This window comes from Myxine glutinosa, chromosome 2, assembly GCF_964187855.1.
Source record: "Myxine glutinosa chromosome 2, kmMyxGlut1.1, whole genome shotgun sequence".
NCBI classification, from domain to species: Eukaryota; Metazoa; Chordata; class Myxini; order Myxiniformes; family Myxinidae; genus Myxine; species Myxine glutinosa.
In genome coordinates this window covers 262,593,321-262,615,142 of record NC_136262.1, presented here as the reverse complement: position 1 = coordinate 262,615,142, position 21,822 = coordinate 262,593,321, and the positions used below count along the sequence as shown (strand labels likewise).

Below are 21,822 nucleotides of genomic sequence, written 5' to 3'. Positions count from 1 at the left end.
ACCCCGCCCCCATCGTCTTCACCCGGTCCCACCCCACCCCCATAGTCTCCACCCAGTCCCATCCCATCCCCATCGTCTCCACCCGGTCCCATCCCATCCCCATCGTCTCCACCCGGTCCCACCCCGCCCCCATCGCCTCCACCCTGTCCCACCCCGCCCCCATCGCCTCCACCCTGTCCCACCCCGCCCCTATCGTCTCCACCCGGTCCCACCCCGCCCTGCCCCCATCGTCTCCAACCGGTCCCACCCCGCCCTGCCCCCATCGTCTCCACCCGGTCCCACCCCGCCCTGCCCCCATCGTCTCCACCCGGTCCCACCCCACCCCACCCCCATCGTCTCCACCCGGTCCCACCCTGCCCCCGTCGTCTCCACCCGGTCCCACCCCGCCCCCATTGTCTCCACCCGGTCCCACCCCGCCCCCATCGTCTCCACCCGGTCCGACCCCAAGCCCCAGCACCCTCTCCCACCCCCAGCCCCAGCACCCTCTGCCACCCCCAGTCCCAGCATCCTCTGCCACCCCCAGTCCCAGCATCCTCTCCCACCCACACCCCCAGCATCCTCTCCCACCCACACGCCCAGCATCCTCTACCACCCACACCCCCAGCATCCTCTCCCACCCACACCCCCAGCATCCTCTCCCACCCACACCCCCAGCATCCTCTCCCACCCACACCCCCAGCATCCTCTCCCACCCACACCCCCAGCATCCTCTCCCACCCACACCCCCAGCATCCTCTCCCACCCACACCCCCAGCATCCTCTCCCACCCACACCCCCAGCATCCTCTCCCACCCACACCCCCAGCATCCTCTCCCACCCACACCCCCAGCATCCTCTCCCACCCACACCCCCAGCATCCTCTCCCACCCACACCCCCAGCATCCTCTCCCACCCACACCCCCAGCATCCTCTCCCACCCACACCCCCAGCATCCTCTCCCACCCACACCCCCAGCATCCTCTCCCACCCACACCCCCAGCATCCTCTCCCACCCACACCCCCAGCACCCTCTCCCATCCACACCCCCAGCACCCTCCCCCATCCCCAGCCCCATCTCACACCCCCAGCCCCAGCACCCTCTCCCACCCCCAGCACCCTCTCCCACCCACACCCCCAGCATCCTCTCCCACCCAAACCCCCAGCATCCTCTCCCACCCACACCCCCAGCATCCTCTCCCACCCACACCCCCAGCATCCTCTCCCACCCACACCCCCAGCATCCTCTCCCACCCACACCCCCAGCATCCTCTCCCACCCACACCCCCAGCATCCTCTCCCACCCAAACCCCCAGCATCCTCTCCCACCCACACCCCCAGCATCCTCTCCCACCCACACCCCCAGCATCCTCTCCCACCCACACTCCCAGCATCCTCTCCCACCCACACTCCCAGCATCCTCTCCCACCCACACTCCCAGCATCCTCTCCCACCCACACCCCCAGCATCCTCTCCCACCCACACCCCCAGCAGCCTCTCCCACCCACACCCCCAGCACCCTCTCCCATCCACACCCCCAGCACCCTCTCCCATCCCCAGCCCCATCTCACACCCCCAGCCCCAGCATCCTCTCCCACCCACACCCCCAGCATCCTCTCCCACCACACCCCCAGCATCCTCTCCCACCCACACCCCCAGCATCCTCTCCCACCACACCCCCAGCATCCTCTCCCACCCACACCCCCAGCATCCTCTCCCACCCACACCCCCGGCATCCTCTCCCACCCACACCCCCGGCATCCTCTCCCACCCACACCCCCGGCATCCTCTCCCACCCACACCCCCGGCATCCTCTCCCACCACACCCCCGGCATCCTCTCCCACCCACACCCCCGGCATCCTCTCCCACCCACACCCCCGGCATCCTCTCCCACCCACACCCCCGGCATCCTCTCCCACCCACACCCCCGGCATCCTCTCCCACCACACCCCCCGGCATCCTCTCCCACCCACACCCCCGGCATCCTCTCCCACCCACACCCCCGGCATCCTCTCCCACCACACCCCCGGCATCCTCTCCCACCCACACCCCCGGCATCCTCTCCCACCCACACCCCCAGCATCCTCTCCCACCCACACCCCCAGCATCCTCTCCCACCCACACCCCCAGCATCCTCTCCCACCCACACCCCCAGCATCCTCTCCCACCCACACCCCAAGCATCCTCTCCCACCCACACCCCCAGCATCCTCTCCCACCCACACCCCCAGCATCCTCTCCCACCCACACCCCCAGCACCCTCTCCCATCCCCAGCCCCCTCTCCCACCCCCAGCACGCTCTCCCACCCCCAGTCCCAGCACCCTCTCCCATCCCCAGTCCCAGCACCCTCTCCCACCCACACCCCCAGCATCCTCTCCCACCCACACCCCCAGCATCCTCTTCCACCCACACTCCCAGCATCCTCTCCCACCCCCAGCACACTCTCCCACCCCCAGTCCCAGCATCCTCTCCCACCCACACCCCCAGCAGCCTCTCCCACCCACACCCCCAGCAGCCTCTCCCACCCACACCCCCAGCAGCCTCTCCCACCCACACCCCCAGCACCCTCTCCCACCCCCAGTCCCAGCATCCTCTCCCACCCACATCCCCAGCATCCTCTCCCACCCACACCCCCGGCACCCTCTCCCACCCCCAGTCCCAGCATCCTCTCCCACCCACACCCCCAGCATCCTCTCCCACCCACACCCCCAGCATCCTCTCCCACCCACACCCCCAGCATCCTCTCCCACCCACACCCCCAGCATCCTCTCCCACCCACACCCCCAGCATCCTCTCCCACCCACACCCCCAGCATCCTCTCCCACCCACACCCCCAGCATCCTCTCCCACCCACACCCCCAGCATCCTCTCCCACCCACACCCCCAGCATCCTCTCCCACCCGCACCCCCAGAATCCTCTCCCACCCACACCCCCAGCATCCTCTCCCACCCACACCCCCAGCAGCCTCTCCCACCCCCATCCCCTTCTCTCACCCACACCCCCAGCACCCTCTCCCATCCCCAGCCCCCTCTCCCACCCCCATCCCCAGCACCCTCTCCCACCCTCAGTCCCAGAACCCTCTCCCACCCACACCCCCAGCATCCTCTCCCACCCACACCCCCAGCATCCTCTCCCACCATCCTCTCCCACCCACACCCCCAGCATCCTCTCCCACCCACACCCCCAGCATCCTCTCCCACCCACACCCCCAGCATCCTCTCCCACCCACACCCCCAGCATCCTCTCCCACCCACACCCCCAGCATCCTCTCCCACCCACACCCCCAGCATCCTCTCCCACCCACACCCCCAGCATCCTCTCCCACCCACACCCCCAGCAGCCTCTCCCACCCACACCCCCAGCAGCCTCTCCCACCCACACCCCCAGCAGCCTCTCCCACCCACACCCCCAGCAGCCTCTCCCACCCACACCCCCAGCAGCCTCTCCCACCCACACCCCCAGCAGCCTCTCCCACCCACACCCCCAGCATCCTCTCCCACCCACACCCCCAGCCCCAGCACCTTCTCCAGAACCACTACTCCAGAACCACTACCCCACCGTCTCTCCACCTCGTCCAAGGTCTCACCTCAATTGTTTCCCCAAAATCCACATTCGCCACCACTAAATAGAAAAGCACAAATTAACATCGAAATGTTATTTAATAAAATATCATCAGATACGTCAACGTTGCGCAGTAAAGTGTAAATTCGGTGTTGTCGCGATCGCCCTATAACGACGGTTACGACGCCCTATCAAGGGGCACCATTGGTTAAAAACCATTGGCCACGTGGTTCCGGCGCGTATTCTGATTGGATTACGTGTTCCTCGTGCGTGACACACTAACTTTTGGTTTTGGGTGAGCCCACGTGATCGCACGTATGTACTTCCTGTTACGATTGATCATTTCGGACACTTTTGATTTTTTTCTGTTATTCGTTTGTGGTTTGTGGGTTAAATCGTTTAATTGTAATAACCGTGTCCACAGGTGTGCGCGGGGCTGCGGTAACCGGTGTAGGCCTCTGGTCGCACAGCTGTTTGGGAGAGCTGAGTAAGGATTGAATGACGTGGTGCGTTTGTGGAGAATTAGGGACGAAATCACCCTCGAGGAGTGAGGAGGTGCACTTTGGACGAATGAACACTCGGAGGGGATAAGCTGAGTGTGGAATGGAGAAAGAGTGGGGTGGGGTGAGGTGAGGGGTGGGGATGAGGTGAGGAGGGGTGGGGGGTGGGGGTGAGGAGGGGTGGGGGGTGGGGGTGAGGAGGGGTGGGGGTGAGGAGGGGTGGGGGGTGGGGGTGAGGAGGGGTGGGGGGTGGGGGTGAGGAGGGGTGGGGTGAGGTGGGTCAGGGGTGGGGGTGAGGTGGGTCGGGTGGGGGTGAGGTGGGTCAGGGGGGAGGGTGAGGTGGGGGGGGAGTGAGGTGAGGTGGGGGGGAGTGAGGTGGGGGGAGGGGGGGAGTGAGGTGGGGGGGGATGAGGTGAGTTGGGGAGAGGTGAGGTGGAGAGGGGGGGGGGTTGAGGTGAGGTGGAGAGGGAGGGATGAGGTGAGGTGGAGAGGGGGGGATGAGGTGAGGTGGAGAGGGGGGGATGAGGTGAGGTGGAGAGGGGGGGGCTGAGGTGAGGTAGGGTGAGGTGAGGGGGAGGGGGGGATGGGATGAGGGGTGGGGAGGGGGGGATGAGGTGGGGAGGGGGGATGGGATGAGCTGGGGAGGAGGAGGAAAGGTAGGAAGGACGGGGGGGGGGGGGGGGGGAAGAGGGATCAGGTCCGACGAAAAAAAAATACCGGAAACTCAGGCAATTACCCTTTAGAACCCACTACAAATACCTTTTAGAACCCACTACAATTACCCTTTAGAACCCAGGACAAATACCCTTTTTACCCACTACAAATACCATTTAGAACCCTCCACAATTACCCTTTATAACCCAATACAATTACCCTTCAGAAGCCACTACAAATACCCTTTATAACCCACTACAATTGCCATTTAGAACCCACTACAAATACCCTTTCGAACCCATTACAATTACCCTTTCGAACCCATTACAATTACCCTTTATAACCCACTACAATTACCATTTTGAATGCTTTAGAATTGCCCTTTAGAACCCACTACAATTACTCTTTAGAACCCACTACAATTACCCTTTCGAACCCATTACAATTACCCTTTATAACCCACTACAATTACCATTTTGAATGCTTTAGAATTACCCTTTAGAACCCACTACAATTACTCTTTAGAACCCACTACAATTACCCTTGAGAACCCACTACAATTACCTTTCAGAACCCACTGCAAATACCCTTTAGACCCCATGCCAAATACCCTTTAGAACCCATGCCTAATACCCTTTAGAACCCACTACAAATACCTTTTGGAACCCACTACAATTACCCTTTAGAACCCACTACAAATACCCTTTAGAACCCACTACAATTACCCTTTAGAACCCAGGACAAATACCCTTTAGAACCCACTACAATTACGCTTTAGAACCCACTACAAATACCCTTTAGAACCCACTACAAATACCCTTTAGAACCCACTACAATTACCCTTTCGAACCCACTACAAATACCCTTTAGACCCCATGCCAAATACCCTTTAGACCCCATGCCAAATACCCTTTAGACCCCATGCCAAATACCCTTTAGAACCCATGCCAAATACCCTTTAGAACCCACTACAAATACCTTTTGGAACCCACTACAATTACCCTTTAGAACCCACTACAAATACCATTTAGAACCCACTACAATTACCCTTTATAACCCAATACAATTACACTTCAGAAGCCACTACAAATACCCTTTATAACCCACTACAATTGCCATTTAGAACCCACTACAAATACCCTTTCGAACCCATTACAATTACCCTTTCGAACCCATTACAATTACCCTTTATAACCCACTACAATTACCATTTTGAATGCTTTAGAATTGCCCTTTAGAACCCACTACAATTACTCTTTAGAACCCACTACAAATACCCTTTAGAACCCACTACAATTACCCTTTCGAACCCACTGCAAATACCCTTTAGACCCCATGCCAAATACCCTTTAGACCCCATGCCAAATACCCTTTCGAACCCATTACAATTACCCTTTCGAACCCATTACAATTACCCTTTATAACCCACTACAATTACCATTTTGAATGCTTTAGAATTGCCCTTTAGAACCCACTACAATTACTCTTTAGAACCCACTACAAATACCCTTTAGAACCCACTACAATTACCCTTTCGAACCCACTGCAAATACCCTTTAGACCCCATGCCAAATACCCTTTAGACCCCATGCCAAATACCCTTTCGAACCCACTACAAATACCCTTTAGAACCCACTACAAATACCCTTTCGAACCCATGAGAATTCCTGGCGGTCCAGGGTGGAAGGATTATAAAAGTGTGGGAATGATTCCGTCCATCGGGTCTTTGCTCATTCGCTCAAATCCATGAGCAGCACCATATTTACATGTGGAGGCAAAAGGTTTTCGGTGATTCGATCTTTACTTTTTCAAACTAAAACGGCAATCAGTAGAGAGCACACCTCCACCAGGTGAACAGTTTACGTTTTGTATCCCGGAGTAGACCAGAAAATCACAATACGGAATCACATTTAATCAAAATCATCCGCACACAACTTTTTGAGACATCCTGCTATGTATGCATCGTCTTTGCTCCCATCTCCCAATGATGAAGAATCACTTAAAACATTTTAGTAGCCGGATCCGAATCCGAATCTTCACCAACATCTCATCGTTTCGTCCTTGTCGCATCCGCCACATCTCCGCCAAATTGCGTCCGAATGCATCCACAAATTTTTGAGATATTTTGTTCACAAACAGACAGACGGGGGTGAAAACACAACCTCCATCCACCTTTGGTGGTGGAGGGAATAACGATCTTCTGCTGAACTAATAGCGCGAGAACAGCGTGTTTCCAAATGGAAACCTGCACTAAAAGTTGGGAAAACGCTGGAACTTCGTCTTATAAAGTCTGATGAGAAAATGAGAATCACAACATGTTTACGTGAAAAAGCAAATAATTGCCAAGCTTCCTTTGGAATGTTTATTTTCCAGGTTACCTTTTCTGCTTCTGCAGAGTATTTTACTGCGAAGAAGGTTTTGATCCCTTGGCTTGTTGTGGTGACCATCAATTTCGACTTGTGCGTGCTTCCTGCAGCACTAGACTATAAGACCGGTCGCTTTGCTGCGAAAAAATTATTTGGATCGCAAACATTCCCGGGAGTTACCCGGATCCTCCGCAGTTGGATTCATTGACATCCGTGAATCCGTTCGCAACTTATAACACGACAAACACACAGACACGGCTCCTTTTATAATATAGATGCTGCTTCATATGCGGTAATCCTCAATTTAGACTTGTGCGTGCTTCCTGCAGCATGCTGCTTGATATGCGGTGACCATTAATTTAGACTTGTGCGTGCTTCCTGCAGCATGCTGCTTCATATGCGGTAATCCTCAATTTAGACTTGTGCGTGCTTCTTGCAGCATGCTGCTTGATATGTGGTGACCATTAATTTCGACTTGTGCGTGCTTCCTGCAGCATACTGCTTGATATGCGGTGACCATTAATTTCGACTTGTGCGTGCTTCCTGCAGCTTGCTGCTTGATATGCAGTAACCATCAATTTAGACTTGTGCGTGCTTCCTGCAGCATGCTGCTTGATATGCGGTAATCCTCAATTTCGACTTGTGCGTGCTTCCTGCAGCTTGCTGCTTTATATGCAGTAACCATCAATTTAGACTTGTGCGTGCTTCCTGCAGCATGCTGCTTGATATGCAGTAACCATCAATTTAGACTTGTGCGTGCTTCCTGCACCATGCTGCTTGATATGCGGTAATCCTCAATTTAGACCTGTGGGTGCTTCCTGCAGCATGCTGCTTGATATGCAGTGACCATTAATTTCGACTTGTGCGTGCTTCCTGCAGCTTGCTGCTTGATATGCAGTAACCATCAATTTAGACTTGTGCGTGCTTCCTGCAGCATGCTGCTTCATATGCGGTAATCCTCAATTTAGACTTGTGCGTGCTTCCTGCAGCATGCTGCTTGATATGCGGTGACCATTAATTTAGACTTGTGCGTGCTTCCTGCAGCTTGCTGCTTGATATGCGGTAACCATTAATTTCGCCTTGTTGCATGCTTCCTGCAGCATGCTGCTTCATATGCGGTAATCCTCAATTTAGACTTGTGCGTGCTTCCTGCAGCATGCTGCTTGATATGCGGTGACCATTAATTTCGACTTGTGCGTGCTTCCTGCAGCTTGCTGCTTGATATACAGTAACCATCAATTTAGACTTGTGCGTGCTTCCTGCAGCATGCTGCTTGATATGCGGTAATCCTCAATTTAGATTTGTGTGTGCTTCCTGCAGCATGCTGCTTGATATGCGGTGACCATTAATTTCGACTTGTGCGTGCTTCCTGTAGCTTGCTGCTTGATATGCGGTAACCATTAATTTAGACTTGTGCGTGCTTCCTGCAGCATGCTGCTTCATATGCGGTAATCCTCAATTTAGATTTGTGTGTGCTTCCTGCAGCATGCTGCTTGATATGCGGTGATCATTAATTTCGACTTGTGCGTGCTTTCTGCAGCTTGCTGCTTGATATGCAGTAACCATTAATTTAGACTTGTGCGTGCTTCCTGCAGCATGCTGCTTCATATGCGGTAATCCTCAATTTAGATTTGTGTGTGCTTCCTGCAGCATGCTGCTTGATATGCGGTAACCATTAATTTAGACTTGTGCATGCTTCTTATATATAGTAATATTATATATATACACAGTGCATTCAGAAAGTATTCAGACCCCTTCACTTTTTTCACATTTTGTTATGTTGCAGCCTTTTGCTGAAATCGTTTAAATTCATTTTTTCCCTCATCAATCTGCACCCAATACCCCATAATGACAAAGAGAAAACAGGGTTTTAGAAAGTTTTGAAAATTTATTAAAAAGAAAAAACTGAAATATCACATTGACATAAGTATTCAGACCCTTTGCTATGACACTTGAAATTTAGCTCAGGTGCCTCCCATTTCTCTTGATCATCTTTGAGATGTTTCTACACCTTGATTGGAGTCCACCTGTGGTAAATTCAATTGATTGGACATGATTTGGAAAGGCACACACCTGTCTATATAAGGTCTCACAGCTGACAATGCATATCAGAGCAAAAACCAAGCCATGAGGTCGAAGGAACTGCCTGCAGAGCTCAGAGACAGGATTGTGTCGAGGAACAGATCTGGGGAAGCCGACAAAAAAAAATACTGCTGCATTGAAGGTTCCCAAGAGCACAGTGGCCTCCATCTATCTATAATTCCACTAATCTCTGTGTGTATGTTTGTTTGTATGTTTGTCTGTGACCGCTGTTTCTCGACAACTACCGGTCCGATATACTTGAAACTTGCCAGGTATATTGCTGGGGACCCGAGGATGTGCCTTTTCAAGGTTTTAAATTAATCGCAGAAGTAGTTACCGAGCTATGTCCAAAAAACGATTCAACCAATCAGAGAGCAGCGAGCTATCACGTGTGCCGAACGTGGCGAACAGACTCTGCCTCGGATGGCACATTTGAGAGCGTATTCATTTATTTCCCGTCGGCAAACTATGTTGCCGTTAAACTATGTTTTAAAACTAATTAAAACTAATTTGCGATTCATCGTAACTGCGATTCGTAACTGCCGTTCGCTTTGGCTTTGCGAATGGACCAAACCATTTCATGTAAATAGAGGGGGGGGATTGTCACCGTACTCGCAAGCCGTTCGCTTTGGACCAAACCATTTCATGTAAATAGAGGGGGGGGATATAATTTTAGATATAGATATAGTACGGGCATGCCCTAGTAATTCTTAAATGGAAGAAGTTTGGAACAACCACACAGGATCTCTGGAGCTCAGCCAGAGTGACCATCGGGTTCTTTGTCACCTCTCTTACCAAGGCCCTTCTCCTCCAATTGCTCAGTTTGGCCGGGCGGCCAGCTCTAGAAAGAGTCCTGGTCCATTTACCATCTGCACCATGTATCTTGCACCATTTACCATCTGCACCATGTATCATGCACCATTTACCATCTGCACCATGTATCATCCACTATTTACCATCTGCACCATGTATTTTTTTATTTTTTTTTGTATACTGAATCGAGGCTCGTGAAAGAGCTAACATTTACTTCACAAACAAATCAACCAGACAAACAAAACACACAAAAAGAGGGAGCGGAAAACAAGATGGGGAGAAGGGGAAGCACACAAACACAACATTTGAGAGCAGGGAGATGTGTGGAAGGGAGAGGGCTTGGGGGGAGGAGGCGTGGGAAGGGGGGGGGGGGCGGAGTGAGAAGTATAAAACACAAGGACACCAAGGACTTCCAGGACAGAAGTTGGTATTTCAAAAAAGTGGAATTGGGGTGAAATTAGCGGGGGTAGAAAAGATCAAGGTTTTGGATGGGGGAAGATAAGAGATGGTGGTGAACAGCTGTTTTAAAGACCTGGAGGGTGGAGTGGGATTGAAGAGAGTGAGGGAGTTTGTTCCAGAGGTGGGAGAAAAGAGGAATGAAGGAGTGAAGGTGAGCAGAGAGTCTTGATTTTGGCAGTTTGACCATAAGAGGGTTGCAGGCAGATCTTGTGCGACCTGTAGGAATATTTGCGGGACAGAGCCCAGAGAGAGCTGGGGGGGCAAGGCCAGAGAGGAGTCGGTAGAAGATGGAAAGACCACCAACCTGCCTGCGGTGAGTGAGTGAGAGGCCCTTGGAGTTAGCTTCATCGCGGGAGATTCCAATGATTCTGAATGCTTTGGTTTCAACAGCGTGAAGACGAGCTAGATGTGAGGCAGGAGCACCAGCCCAGAGGGGAGAGCAGTATTCCATTGAGCTGCGGATGAAAGCCTTGTATGTGGTGAGCAGCTCAGGTGTGCCAAGGAAGGACTTCGCACGACGGAGGATGCCCAATCGGCGACTGGCTTTGGAGGCCAGATTTGAAATGTGGTTTTCCCAGGAAAGATCATGGCAGATAGTGAGACCCAAAAGCTTGAGTGACAGAACTTCTTGGAGAGGATTATTCAGAAAGTGGATGGGAGGGTTGTCCAGTCGGTCTTTTCGGAGAGACATCGTAAGAGTGTGAGATTTGTCAGGATTGAAAGGCATGTTCCACTTGTTTGCCCAGTCTGTGATTTTGTCCAGGTCTGCAGAGAGTGAGGAGGCAGCAGACTGCCGATCTGAGGGATGAAGAATGGAGCGACAGAGAGTAGAGTCATCAGCAATGAGATACAGAGGATTTTCAAGAGAGTCAGAGAGATCATTGATGAAGACCAGAAAAAGCACAGGGCCCAGAACACTGCCTTGTGGAACTCCAGCCTGAACAGGAAGAGGAGATGAGAGAAACCCATTCAGGGCCACACGTTGACTACGACTAGAGAGGAAGTCCGCCAGCCATGCGTGGAGATTTCCATGGATACCAAAAGAGGAGAGTTTGGTGAGCAGAGCGGGGTGCCAGACCGTATCGAAGGCATGTGATATGTCAAGGGAGACTGCTCTAATTTCCTGTTTGGCATTGAGGACCTCCATCCATTGTTGAGAAAGCAGAAGCAGCATGTCCAGAGTAGAGTGTCCAGGTCTGAAACCAAATTGATGATCAGAGATCAAGCCATTGGAGAAGAGGAAAGATTTCATATCTGAAGCAATGATGGATTCCATGACTTTGCTGATAATTGGGAGAAGGCTGATTGGTCTGTAGTTGCTGGGATCTGTTTTTGCACCTTTTTTGTGCAAAGTGGTGATGTTGGCAGATTTCCAAGCAGATGGAAGATGACCTTGAGCGAAAGAGAGGGTGAAGAGAACAGAGAGAGGGAGTGAAAGAGCGGAAGAACAGGATTTTAGGACCCGTGGGCTGATGCCGTCAGGTCCAGTTGCAGAATCCGAGTCGAGGGTTGACAGAAACTTTTCCACCTTGTCAGGAGGAAAGGACACAGAGTCCAGGAGCAGCTGGGTACGACTGGGTACGGTGGGTACAGAGAGGGATGGGTTTGGGACACAAGATTTAGAGGCAAACACAGAGTTGAGGCATTCAGCTTTTTCACGTGCGGAGTCAGCCGTGTGGCCATTTGAGGTGAGGGAGGGGATGGAGGGGGAACAAACACCAGAAACAGATATCATCCACCATTTACCATCTGCACCATGTATTATCCACCATTTACCATCTGCACCATGTATCATCCACCATTTACCATCTGCACCATGTATCATCCACTATTTACCATGTGCACCATGTATCATGCACCATTTACCATCTGCACCGTATGTATCATCCACTATTTACCATCTGCACCATGTATCATCCACCATTTACCATCTGCACCATGTATCATCCACCATTTACCATCTGCACCGTATGTATCATCCACCATTTACCATCTGCACCATGTATCATCCACTATTTACCATCTGCACCATGTATCATCCACCATTTACCATCTGCACCATGTATCATCCACCATTTACCATCTGCACCATGTATCATGCACCATTTACCATCTGCACCATGTATCATCCACTACTTACCATCTGGACCATGTATGATGTATCATGCACCATTTACCATCTGCACCATGTATCATCCACCATTTACCATCTGCACCGTATGTATCATCCACTATTTACCCTTTGTATGATTTGCATTGCCAACATCAAACTACATCAACAACCATTCTTTTGATCTCTCTGCTGCCTTTGATGGTCTTTATAATTCCATTCATTGCTCGTGAATGTCATAATGCGCTGTGGATCTTTTTTATTTCCTTCTCATTTCATTCTCGATACACAAACGTTTACTGACTTTGGCCGTTTCTTCCAATCAATTATCTCTTTGTTGGTCCTGAAAAGAGTCTGAGCCAATGCTGTTTTCAATTATTTGGTTTTTTTTGTTTTGCACTCTGATGCCGAAGCTGTTAACTTTCATTTTGTCCATTATTTTGTTTTCTAACCCAATAAAGGATAGTTCCAAAGTAGCGCACTCACCTTCAAACTGTCTCGTCTGGGTTCGATTCCCGACCTGATTAATCAACCGGCCGATGGGTGTTTCCCAGGCACAGCGTTGCATTTGCTGTAACACAGATTGATGTAAAGCCGGACGTCCTCTCGGCCAGCAGCTGGTGCTCGTGGACGATAAAGATCCCAATGTATCTTTCCTAAAGCCAACATCCTGGCCATATTCCAAATTCCTACTCGTGATTATTACCGCTGGAAAAGCAATGGCAAACCACCAAATGCAGTGCTTGCCGTAAGAGCGACCACCTTGAAAGGACACTGACGGGATCAATCAATCAATCAAACCGATGTAAATGAAATCTTGCTGCAATGATTATTAAAACTGCTCCAGTAATATTGAAATTATACCACTGCATATGTCGCTGCCTTCGTCTGCATCCACATATTACATACGCAAAATGGGGGAAAATCTTCATCACGATCAACTTTTCTACCTCATTGCTTTTGTGCATAATATTGACGACAGTTCACAAACACTTCTTGACAGTCAAATAGGCGCTTCATTATGACAGTATGAGCCTAATGACTATATATATATATATATATATATATATATATATATATATATATATATATATATATATATATATACACACAGTCACGTGAAAAAGTAAGTACACCCCATGTAAAGTTTTGACTTTTTCAACATATTTCAACATAGTTATTTAATCTTCATTTCAACAATATTGGTAGATAAAGGTGATATAATATAACAAATATCATGAAACATTTACATTTTGTAGTCCATTGTATAATTTAAATAAACATAAATGCAAATATCGCATGTGGAAAAAGTAAGTACACCCCTACATTTATCACTACTTAAAATACCTAAAATTAGAATCAGGTGCACCAGCTCAGGTGCAAATGATTAGAACATCGTTAGAGAGGATCTTGGAGGAACCTGTCTTATTTAAACCTCAGACATTTAGTTTGGTTTGCTCTTTGTTGTTGAAGTGTGCGGCGCCACCATGCCTAGATCAAAAGACCTCTCTGAGGCCTTTAGAAAGAAGGTTATAGATGCCTACGAGTCTGGGAAGGGATTTAAAAAGATCTCCAAACAATTTGAAATCAATCATTCGACTGTCCGGAAGATCATCTACAATTGGAGAAGATTCCAATCAACTGCCAACTTGTTCAGGCCAGGCCGCCCCAGCAAGTTCATTACGAGAGCAGACCGCAAGATGCTGAAAGAAGTCTCTAAGAACCCCAGAATGTCATCACGGGACCTACAGGTAGCTCTTGCCACTGTTGATGTCAAAGTGCACGAGTCTACCATTAGAAAGCGGCTGCACAAATTTGATCTACATGGGAGGTGTGCCAGGAGGAAACCTTTGCTGTCCAGAAAGAACATCAGGGCAAGACTAAAGTTTGCCAATGAACACCTGGGCAAAGACCAGCACTTCTGGAACAATGTGCTCTGGACAGATGAGTCAAGGTAGAGCTATTTGGCCACAGTACCAGAAGACATGTTTGGCGAAAACGAAAGACAGCATTTGACCACAGGGAGCTGATACCAACTGCAAAGCATGGTGGTGGAAATATTATGGTTTGGGGCAGCTTTGCTGCATCAGGGCCTGGGTAGCTCACCATCATAGAATCCACTATGAATTCTTCATTGTACCAGAGGGTGCTTGAGGATAATGTGAGGCCATCTGTCGCAAAGTTGAAGCTCAACCGAAGGTGGACCTTGCAACATGACAATGACCCTAAACATACCAGTAAATCCACCAAGGAATGGCTGAAAATCAAGAAATGGAGGGTTCTGGAATGGCCAAGTCAAAGCCCGGATCTAAATCCCATCGAGATGTTGTGGGGGGGATTTGAAACGAGCTGTGCATGCAAGAAATCCCTCAAACATCGCACAGCTGAAAGAATTCTGCATGGAGGAGTGGGCAAAAATTTCTCCCAGTCAATGTCAGAGACTGGTAGACAGTTATAAGAAACGCCTACTTGAGGTTGTTTCTGCCAAAGGGGGCAATACCACCTATTAGAGCCAAGGGTGTACTTACTTTTTCCACATGCGAAATTTGCATTTATGTTTATTTAAATTATACAATGGACTACAAAATGTAAATGTTTCATGATATTTGTTATATTATATCACCTTTATCTATCAATATTGTTGAAATGAAGATCAAATAGCTGTATGGTGAAATATGTTGAAAAAGTCAAAACTTTACATGGGGTGTACTTACTTTTTCACGTGACTGTATATATATGTGTGTGTATATATATATACATGTGTGTGTATGATACCTACACAGATCAACCTGATCTATATACCACTCTGACTCGTGACTGAGCCATATGAAAGAGCTCTAAGCCTCCCCAGCTGGATCAGCAGCAGAGCCCTAGAAGCTGTTCAAAATGAGAATATATTAATAGATTTAGATATGATCTCCTGAGATGATTAGGCTTATTAACTGCAAAGAATCCAGAAGAATTCCATTGTTTCTAAACAAGCGCCATGTTAAGGTGTATCGAGGAGTTTAATAGGTCTTTCCATGACATGGTATTCCTCTTACAAAATAAACTAGAAAGAGCAATAGGAGATTGCAGACCCTCACCAGGACGTGTTTTTCCGTGGTTTTTAAGGCTTTTGTGTTGAAACAAATATGGCGGCCGAACCACGTGACCGATGACATCATTTTTTTTTCTCCACCAATTTATCCCGAGATAATGCTCAAGAAATTTAATCTTAATCGGATGAAGTTTTGTGCTTGTCGATTTATGACATCATAATGGAGGCACCTATGACATCATCATTAACATATGTTATTCCACATGGAAAGTTCTTTACAATGAGCCATGTCTCAATTTTCTCCATGCAGCGCTTTCGGAGATATCGAGGTGCAATTATTTTCGGTTTTTCCAAGATAGCGGCCGGACCACGTGACCGATGACGTCATTTTTTTTTTCTCCACAAATTTATCATGAGATGACGCTCAAGAAATTTCATCTTGATTGGTTGAAGTTTTGTACTTGTCCAATTATGACGTCATAATGGAGGCACCTATGACATCATCATTAACATATTTTATTCCCCATTGAGAGTTCTTTACAATGAGCCATGTCTCAATTTTTTCGATGCAGCGCTTTCGGAGATATAGAAGTGCAACGTTTTTCTTTTTCTCCAAGATGGCGGCCATACCACGTGACCTATGACATCATAAGTATCATTAAAAAAATTATACAGGTGGAGGTGCATCGATGGTGAAAATTTAATGTCAATCGGATCAACGGTTGCAGAGAAAATCATATTTATTCTGTGTGGAAAAACAAACAAACAAACAAACACTCAAATGCAATACCCTCTCCTCAGGCGAGGGCAATAACAAAAACAATGATAACATTGTAACAAAGCATTTATTAATACTAATAATATTAACTAGAATAATAATATTCGTACCATTTGGCGATAATAAAACGAACGTATAATCCCCACCCTGGTCCAAGCAGACCTGGGCTTGGTGAAAGGTAAATTAATGCTGAAGCAGTGGAGCAGGCAGGTATGCTACAAAGCCGTTAACAAAAACTACATCAAACATGCATGCAGCATGGTGTGGTATTTATATGCAGCATAGTGTGGTATTTATATGCAGTATGGTGTGGTATTTATATGCAGCATAGTGTGGTATTTATATGCAGCATAGTGTGGTATTTATATGCAGCATAGTGTGGTATTTATATGCAGCATAGTGTGGTATTTCTATGCAGCATGGTGTGGTATTTATATGCAGCATAGTGTGGTATTTATATGCAGCATGGTGTGGTATTTATATGCAGCATAGTGTGGTATTTATATGCAGCATAGTGTGGTATTTATATGCAGCATGGTGTGGTATTTATATGCAGCATGGTGTGGTATTTATATGCAGCATGGTGTGGTATTTCTATGCAGCTTGGTGTGGTATTTCTATGCAGCTTGGTGTGGTATTTCTATGCAGCATGGCGTGGTATTTCTATGCAGCATGGCGTGGTATTTCTATGCAGCATGGCGTGGTATTTCTATGCAGCATGGCGTGGTATTTCTATGCAGCATGGCGTGGTATTTATATGCAGCATGGCGTGGTATTTATATGCAGCATGGTGTGGTATTTCTATGCAGCATGGTGTGGTATTTCTATGCAACATGGTGTGGTATTTATATGCAGCATGGCGTGGTATTTATATGCAGCATGGCGTGGTATTTCTATGCAGCTTGGTGTGGTATTTCTATGCAGCATGGCGTGGTATTTCTATGCAGCTTGGTGTGGTATTTCTATGCAGCTTGGTGTGGTATTTCTATGCAGCATGGCGTGGTATTTATATGCAGCATGGCGTGGTATTTCTATGCAGCATGGCGTGGTATTTCTATGCAGCATGGCGTGGTATTTCTATGCAGCATGGTCTGGTATTTCTATGCAGCATGGTGTGGTATTTCTATGCAGCATGGCATGGTATTTATATGCAGCATGGTGTGGTATTTCTATGCAGCATGGTGTGGTATTTCTATGCAGCATGGTGTGGTATTTCTATGCAGCATGGTGTGGTATTTCTATGCAGCATGGTGTGGTATTTCTATGCAGCATGGCATGGTATTTATATGCAGCATGGTGTGGTATTTCTATGCAGCATGGTGTGGTATTTCTATGCAGCATGGTCTGGTATTTCTATGCAGCATGGTGTGGTATTTCTATGCAGCATGGTCTGGTATTTATATGCAGCATGGTGTGGTATTTATATGCAGCATGGCGTGGTATTTCTATGCAGCTTGGTGTGGTTTTTCTATGCAGCTTGGTGTGGTATTTCTATGCAGCTTGGTGTGGTATTTCTATGCAGCATGGTGTGGTATTTCTATGCAGCATGGTGTGGTATTTCTATGCAGCATGGCATGGTATTTATATGCAGCATGGTGTGGTATTTCTATGCAGCTTGGTGTGGTTTTTCTATGCAGCTTGGTGTGGTATTTCTATGCAGCATGGTGTGGTATTTCTATGCAGCTTGGTGTGGTATTTCTATGGCCTAGAGACTGGAGCTGGTGAGACAGAGCAGCAGAGGAAGGCAAGGACGTTGAAGAACTCGCTTGACACGTGATCGTGGCCTCACTGATTGGGACATAACACCTGAGATATCTAGATTTGATCAACGTAATTACATAACAAACATACAACAGTTACACCCCTCCATCCTTTGGGCGAATGGGCGATCTCCATGTTACAGAGTGCACATTAAACCTTATTATACAAGATAAGAGATCTACGCAGCAGGCAGCCCGATAATTACTAACACCGGAACACTGATTTATTTACTGTGCGATAGAAATAGGATTTGGTATTTCTATGCAGCATAGGAAAAAGGAAAAAAGGAAAGCAAAAATTTTAGGAAAAAAGTGAATCCAGATGTAAGCAGTTTGTAAACATCGACCTGACACATTGACACGTCGCACAGAGTTTAAACTGTAAAACGTGGTTCTGAAAGTTGCTTTTCATGATCTCACAAGTTTGTTGTATTATAATATATCTACAATACAAACAAATGGAGCATGAAAACGGTTTTTTGAGGGTGTAATTTGGCGCCCCATCCACTTCACGCCTGGTGCGGTCGCCCCCCTCCGCCCTCCATATATATATATATATATATATATATATATATATATATATATATATATATATATATATATATATATATATATATTGTTGTGGATATGAGGATTGTGTTTTTTTGTTTTTATTGCTTTATTCTGGACCCTCCTGCCTCCAGTCTGTGTATAAAGGTCAAAGGTCGTTCCGTAGTTATTTCATAAACAATCACGTTATAGTGGGGCGGCTTAGCCCAAATATTCAAAAGAATTGTGCATTTTGTGATACAAGCACCAAATTTGGCACAAATGTACATTAATATGTTGCGAACATTTTCAGATATTGGGCCACTTGAAATTCCGTAATTTTCTTTTTCAAATTTTTTCAAATTTCGTAATTTCAAATTTTTCGGGTGACACCGTCACAATTTCGGTCTTCGAGGCCGGCCGATAGGCAAAGTGTGACCGGAAGGGACGAGGTTCTCCTGACCACGTGGCCCTCGATCTGGGAAGCGAGAGGCGTTCCATTAGTGGACGCGCCCCTCACGCCCGACTTTTGGGCGGCCCCGGCAGGCCGTTTGTTTTGACGTTCCGTGACAGGCCCCGCACCCCCACCTCCGGGCCGACCGGAAGCTTGTGCTGAGTACATCATACCTGAACAACTCAGTGAGGCAGAACACAGCAGTGCACACCAGGGTGACCCCTTCAGTGCATAAACCAATTAACCTGTCCACTGCAGGGCATATAGAAATGAAGTTATTTTCTGCATATAATAATAATGTAAGTTCAGTTCTATATAACAATTTCTGTTATCACCACTACCACTACAACTACCACTACTACAAGCTTTGTCTGGAATTTTGTGGACTAACAGACAAACAGACATACAGACAAGCTGGGATCAAAACATTACCTCCTTCCACCATTGAGTGTAGAGGTAAACATCATGGAAATTATATCATGCCCTAGATTTAATTCATGCTTACCCGTGTATTTGCTTCACTGGTTCACAAGGTCTTTTGCATACATGTAATTCAGACTCTCGTCTTCATTGCTGACCACACAATGTTCGCAACATATTAATGTACATTTGTGCCAAATTTGGTGCTTGTATCACAAAATGCACAATTCTTTTGAATATTTGGGCTAAGCCACCCCACTATATCGGCCGGCCTCGAAGACCGAAATTGTGACCGTGTCACCCGAAAAATTTGAAATTACGAAATTTGGAAAAATTTGAAAAAAAAAATTACGGAATTTCAAGTGGCCCAATATCTGAAAATGTTCGCAACATATTAATGTACATTTGTGCCAAATTTGGTGCTTGTATCACAAAATGCACAACAGGTTTGCTATGCTGCTACACTATTAGCCAATCATAGATTTCCTCCTTGTTGACAGTTATTTCCTTATTCTGTGTAGTAGGCGAAGGATTTGTTTTCCATTAATTGACACTCCATTGCACCGAATTCAAATAGATAGATCCCCTTTCATTTTCAAATAATAAAGCCGCACTTGCCAACTTTATTCACCGAGACTCCATTAGCCACGAGGTAGGCTCGGAGAAGAAGGGGGAGGAGCTGCCGAATCCTGGGCGTGCCCACCCATCGTCATCAAGGGTGGAGCCAGGGGGCCGTGCCGACCAATCAGGGCCGAGGCGAGCTCACCGATGGGTGTGTTCTAGAGGCCGGCGGCTTGATTTGCCCGGCGTTATAAGAAGCGCGCGCGGAAGCCGTTGACAGAAGCGCGCGCGGAAGCCTTTGAGAGAAGTGCGCGAAAGAAGCGCGGGGGAAGCCTTTGACACAAGTGCGCAAGAGTGATGAAGAGTAGTCCTGAGAAAGCACACGACGTCCCCACGGCAGCAGTTTGAACCACCGGAGCTTGAACCACAGGAGTTTGAACCACAGCAGCTTGAACCACCGGAGCCTGAACCACAGCAGCTTTGAACCATCGCAGCTTTGACCGCCGCAGCTTGAGCGTTGACGGCAGGTTGCTGTTGAGGAAGGGTGGCGGCTGCTCCCTCCCGGCCCGGCCATCCTCTGGTCCGAGCTGAACCTTCCTCCCGGTCCAGCCAATCGTTCCTGCCTCCATTCCCCATTCGTGTGAGTCCGTTTTGTTTGTTCTGTCCTGGGTTAATTAAGACTGCATAGATAAGCTAGAATTTTCACTGTGTCCTTCTGGTCCGTCCCTCTGTCTGTCTTTATTTTATTATCTTTCCTTCTTCCTTGGTTTCTTTCAATCCTGTAAATAGTAATAAATAATAATCGTATTTCAAACCTTTTTGTCTCCTTCCTCTTCTTCACATCCGCGTCGCCTTTGTCTTTTCCCCATTGAATATCTGTGGCACGATTTGGCCCACGTTTAAGGAATCAGGTCTTAGTCATTGTAAAAACGGTTCGGGCCGCGGCGCCATCCGCTCGGCAAATTAACATCTTATCCGCGGTCCGTAACAATTTGTGCCTGGGAGTGAGATTCGGACCTGAAGTGCGAATAGCGGGCTCAAAATTACGGGTGGCCCAAAATTTTGTTTTATTAAAAAACTTAAATTTGGAAATCGTGCCATGGCTAGTCAAGGCGGCGGGATGCCGGTGGGGGAACTAGAAGAGGGGTTAGGGGTAACCCAGGATCAGAGGGAGTAGAACAATGAGGAGGTGGTTGAGGGGGTATCAGGCGCGCAAAATGGCGCCCTCGCGCATGTGGCTGGAGAGGCGCAAAATGGCGCCTCACATGAGGTTGCGGCAGCCGCGCCCGCAGCACTGGTGGATTCGAACCTTTTTTTGCTACAAATGGGGGCCCTTATGGACAAAATGAGTGAGCAATTAAGAGACGGGTTAAACAATATGGGAAATAAATTTGAAGGGTTAGACAATAATTTTAAGGGGTTGGACAATAAATTTGAAGGGTTAGACGACAGGATAAAAGAGGTAAAGAATGGGTTAACGGGGCTAGAAGATAAGATGGAAGGCAAATTGCGGGAAATAGGGGAGCAATCCGCCCGGGAAATCAAACGGATGGGGAACCAGATAGAGGAGGTGAAAATTGGGTTAGACGCTAAATTGGATGCTCAGAGAAATGAATTGGAACAGATGAGGGTGGCATCTACCAAAGAGATGGGAGAAATGGGAGTGGAGATCAGACGAGGTGTAAGCGAGGAGGTCTCGGGGGTACGCGAGGAGGTAACGCAAGGTGAGAAGCGTATGGAGAAAGAGGGGAGGAATAA

The 21,822-nt window shown here is 48.3% G+C and overlaps 2 protein-coding genes across 12 annotated transcripts in view; both read left to right on the top strand.

Annotated features, from left to right (window-relative positions):
- The first annotated feature begins 3,767 nt into the window (after window positions 1–3,767).
- XRCC4 (X-ray repair cross complementing 4) overlaps window positions 3,768–21,822 on the top strand; it is a 105,395-nt gene continuing 87,340 nt past the window's right edge. For 3 of the 10 annotated variants that reach the window (XM_078772511.1, XM_078772510.1, XM_078772513.1), the window contains exon 1: window positions 3,811–3,854. The gene's annotated coding sequence lies outside the window, so the exon portion shown is untranslated. Of the gene's footprint in view, window positions 3,855–18,141; window positions 18,172–21,822 lie in introns of those variants that run through there. The other 7 variants (XM_078772518.1, XM_078772516.1, XM_078772517.1 and 4 more) reach the window with 6 other exon arrangements.
- Window positions 15,041–18,171, top strand: LOC144890747 (uncharacterized). Of its 2 annotated transcripts, XM_078772520.1 has the most exons (3): window positions 15,041–17,064; window positions 17,105–17,409; window positions 17,634–18,171. In XM_078772520.1, exons 1-3 carry the CDS (start codon window positions 16,754–16,756, stop codon window positions 18,116–18,118), a joined length of 1,101 nt encoding a protein of 366 aa, XP_078628646.1. In that variant the 5' UTR covers window positions 15,041–16,753; the 3' UTR covers window positions 18,119–18,171. The 2 variants fall into 2 exon arrangements, with proteins under 2 accessions (XP_078628646.1, XP_078628645.1); XM_078772519.1 differs by having other exon boundaries at window positions 16,856–17,409.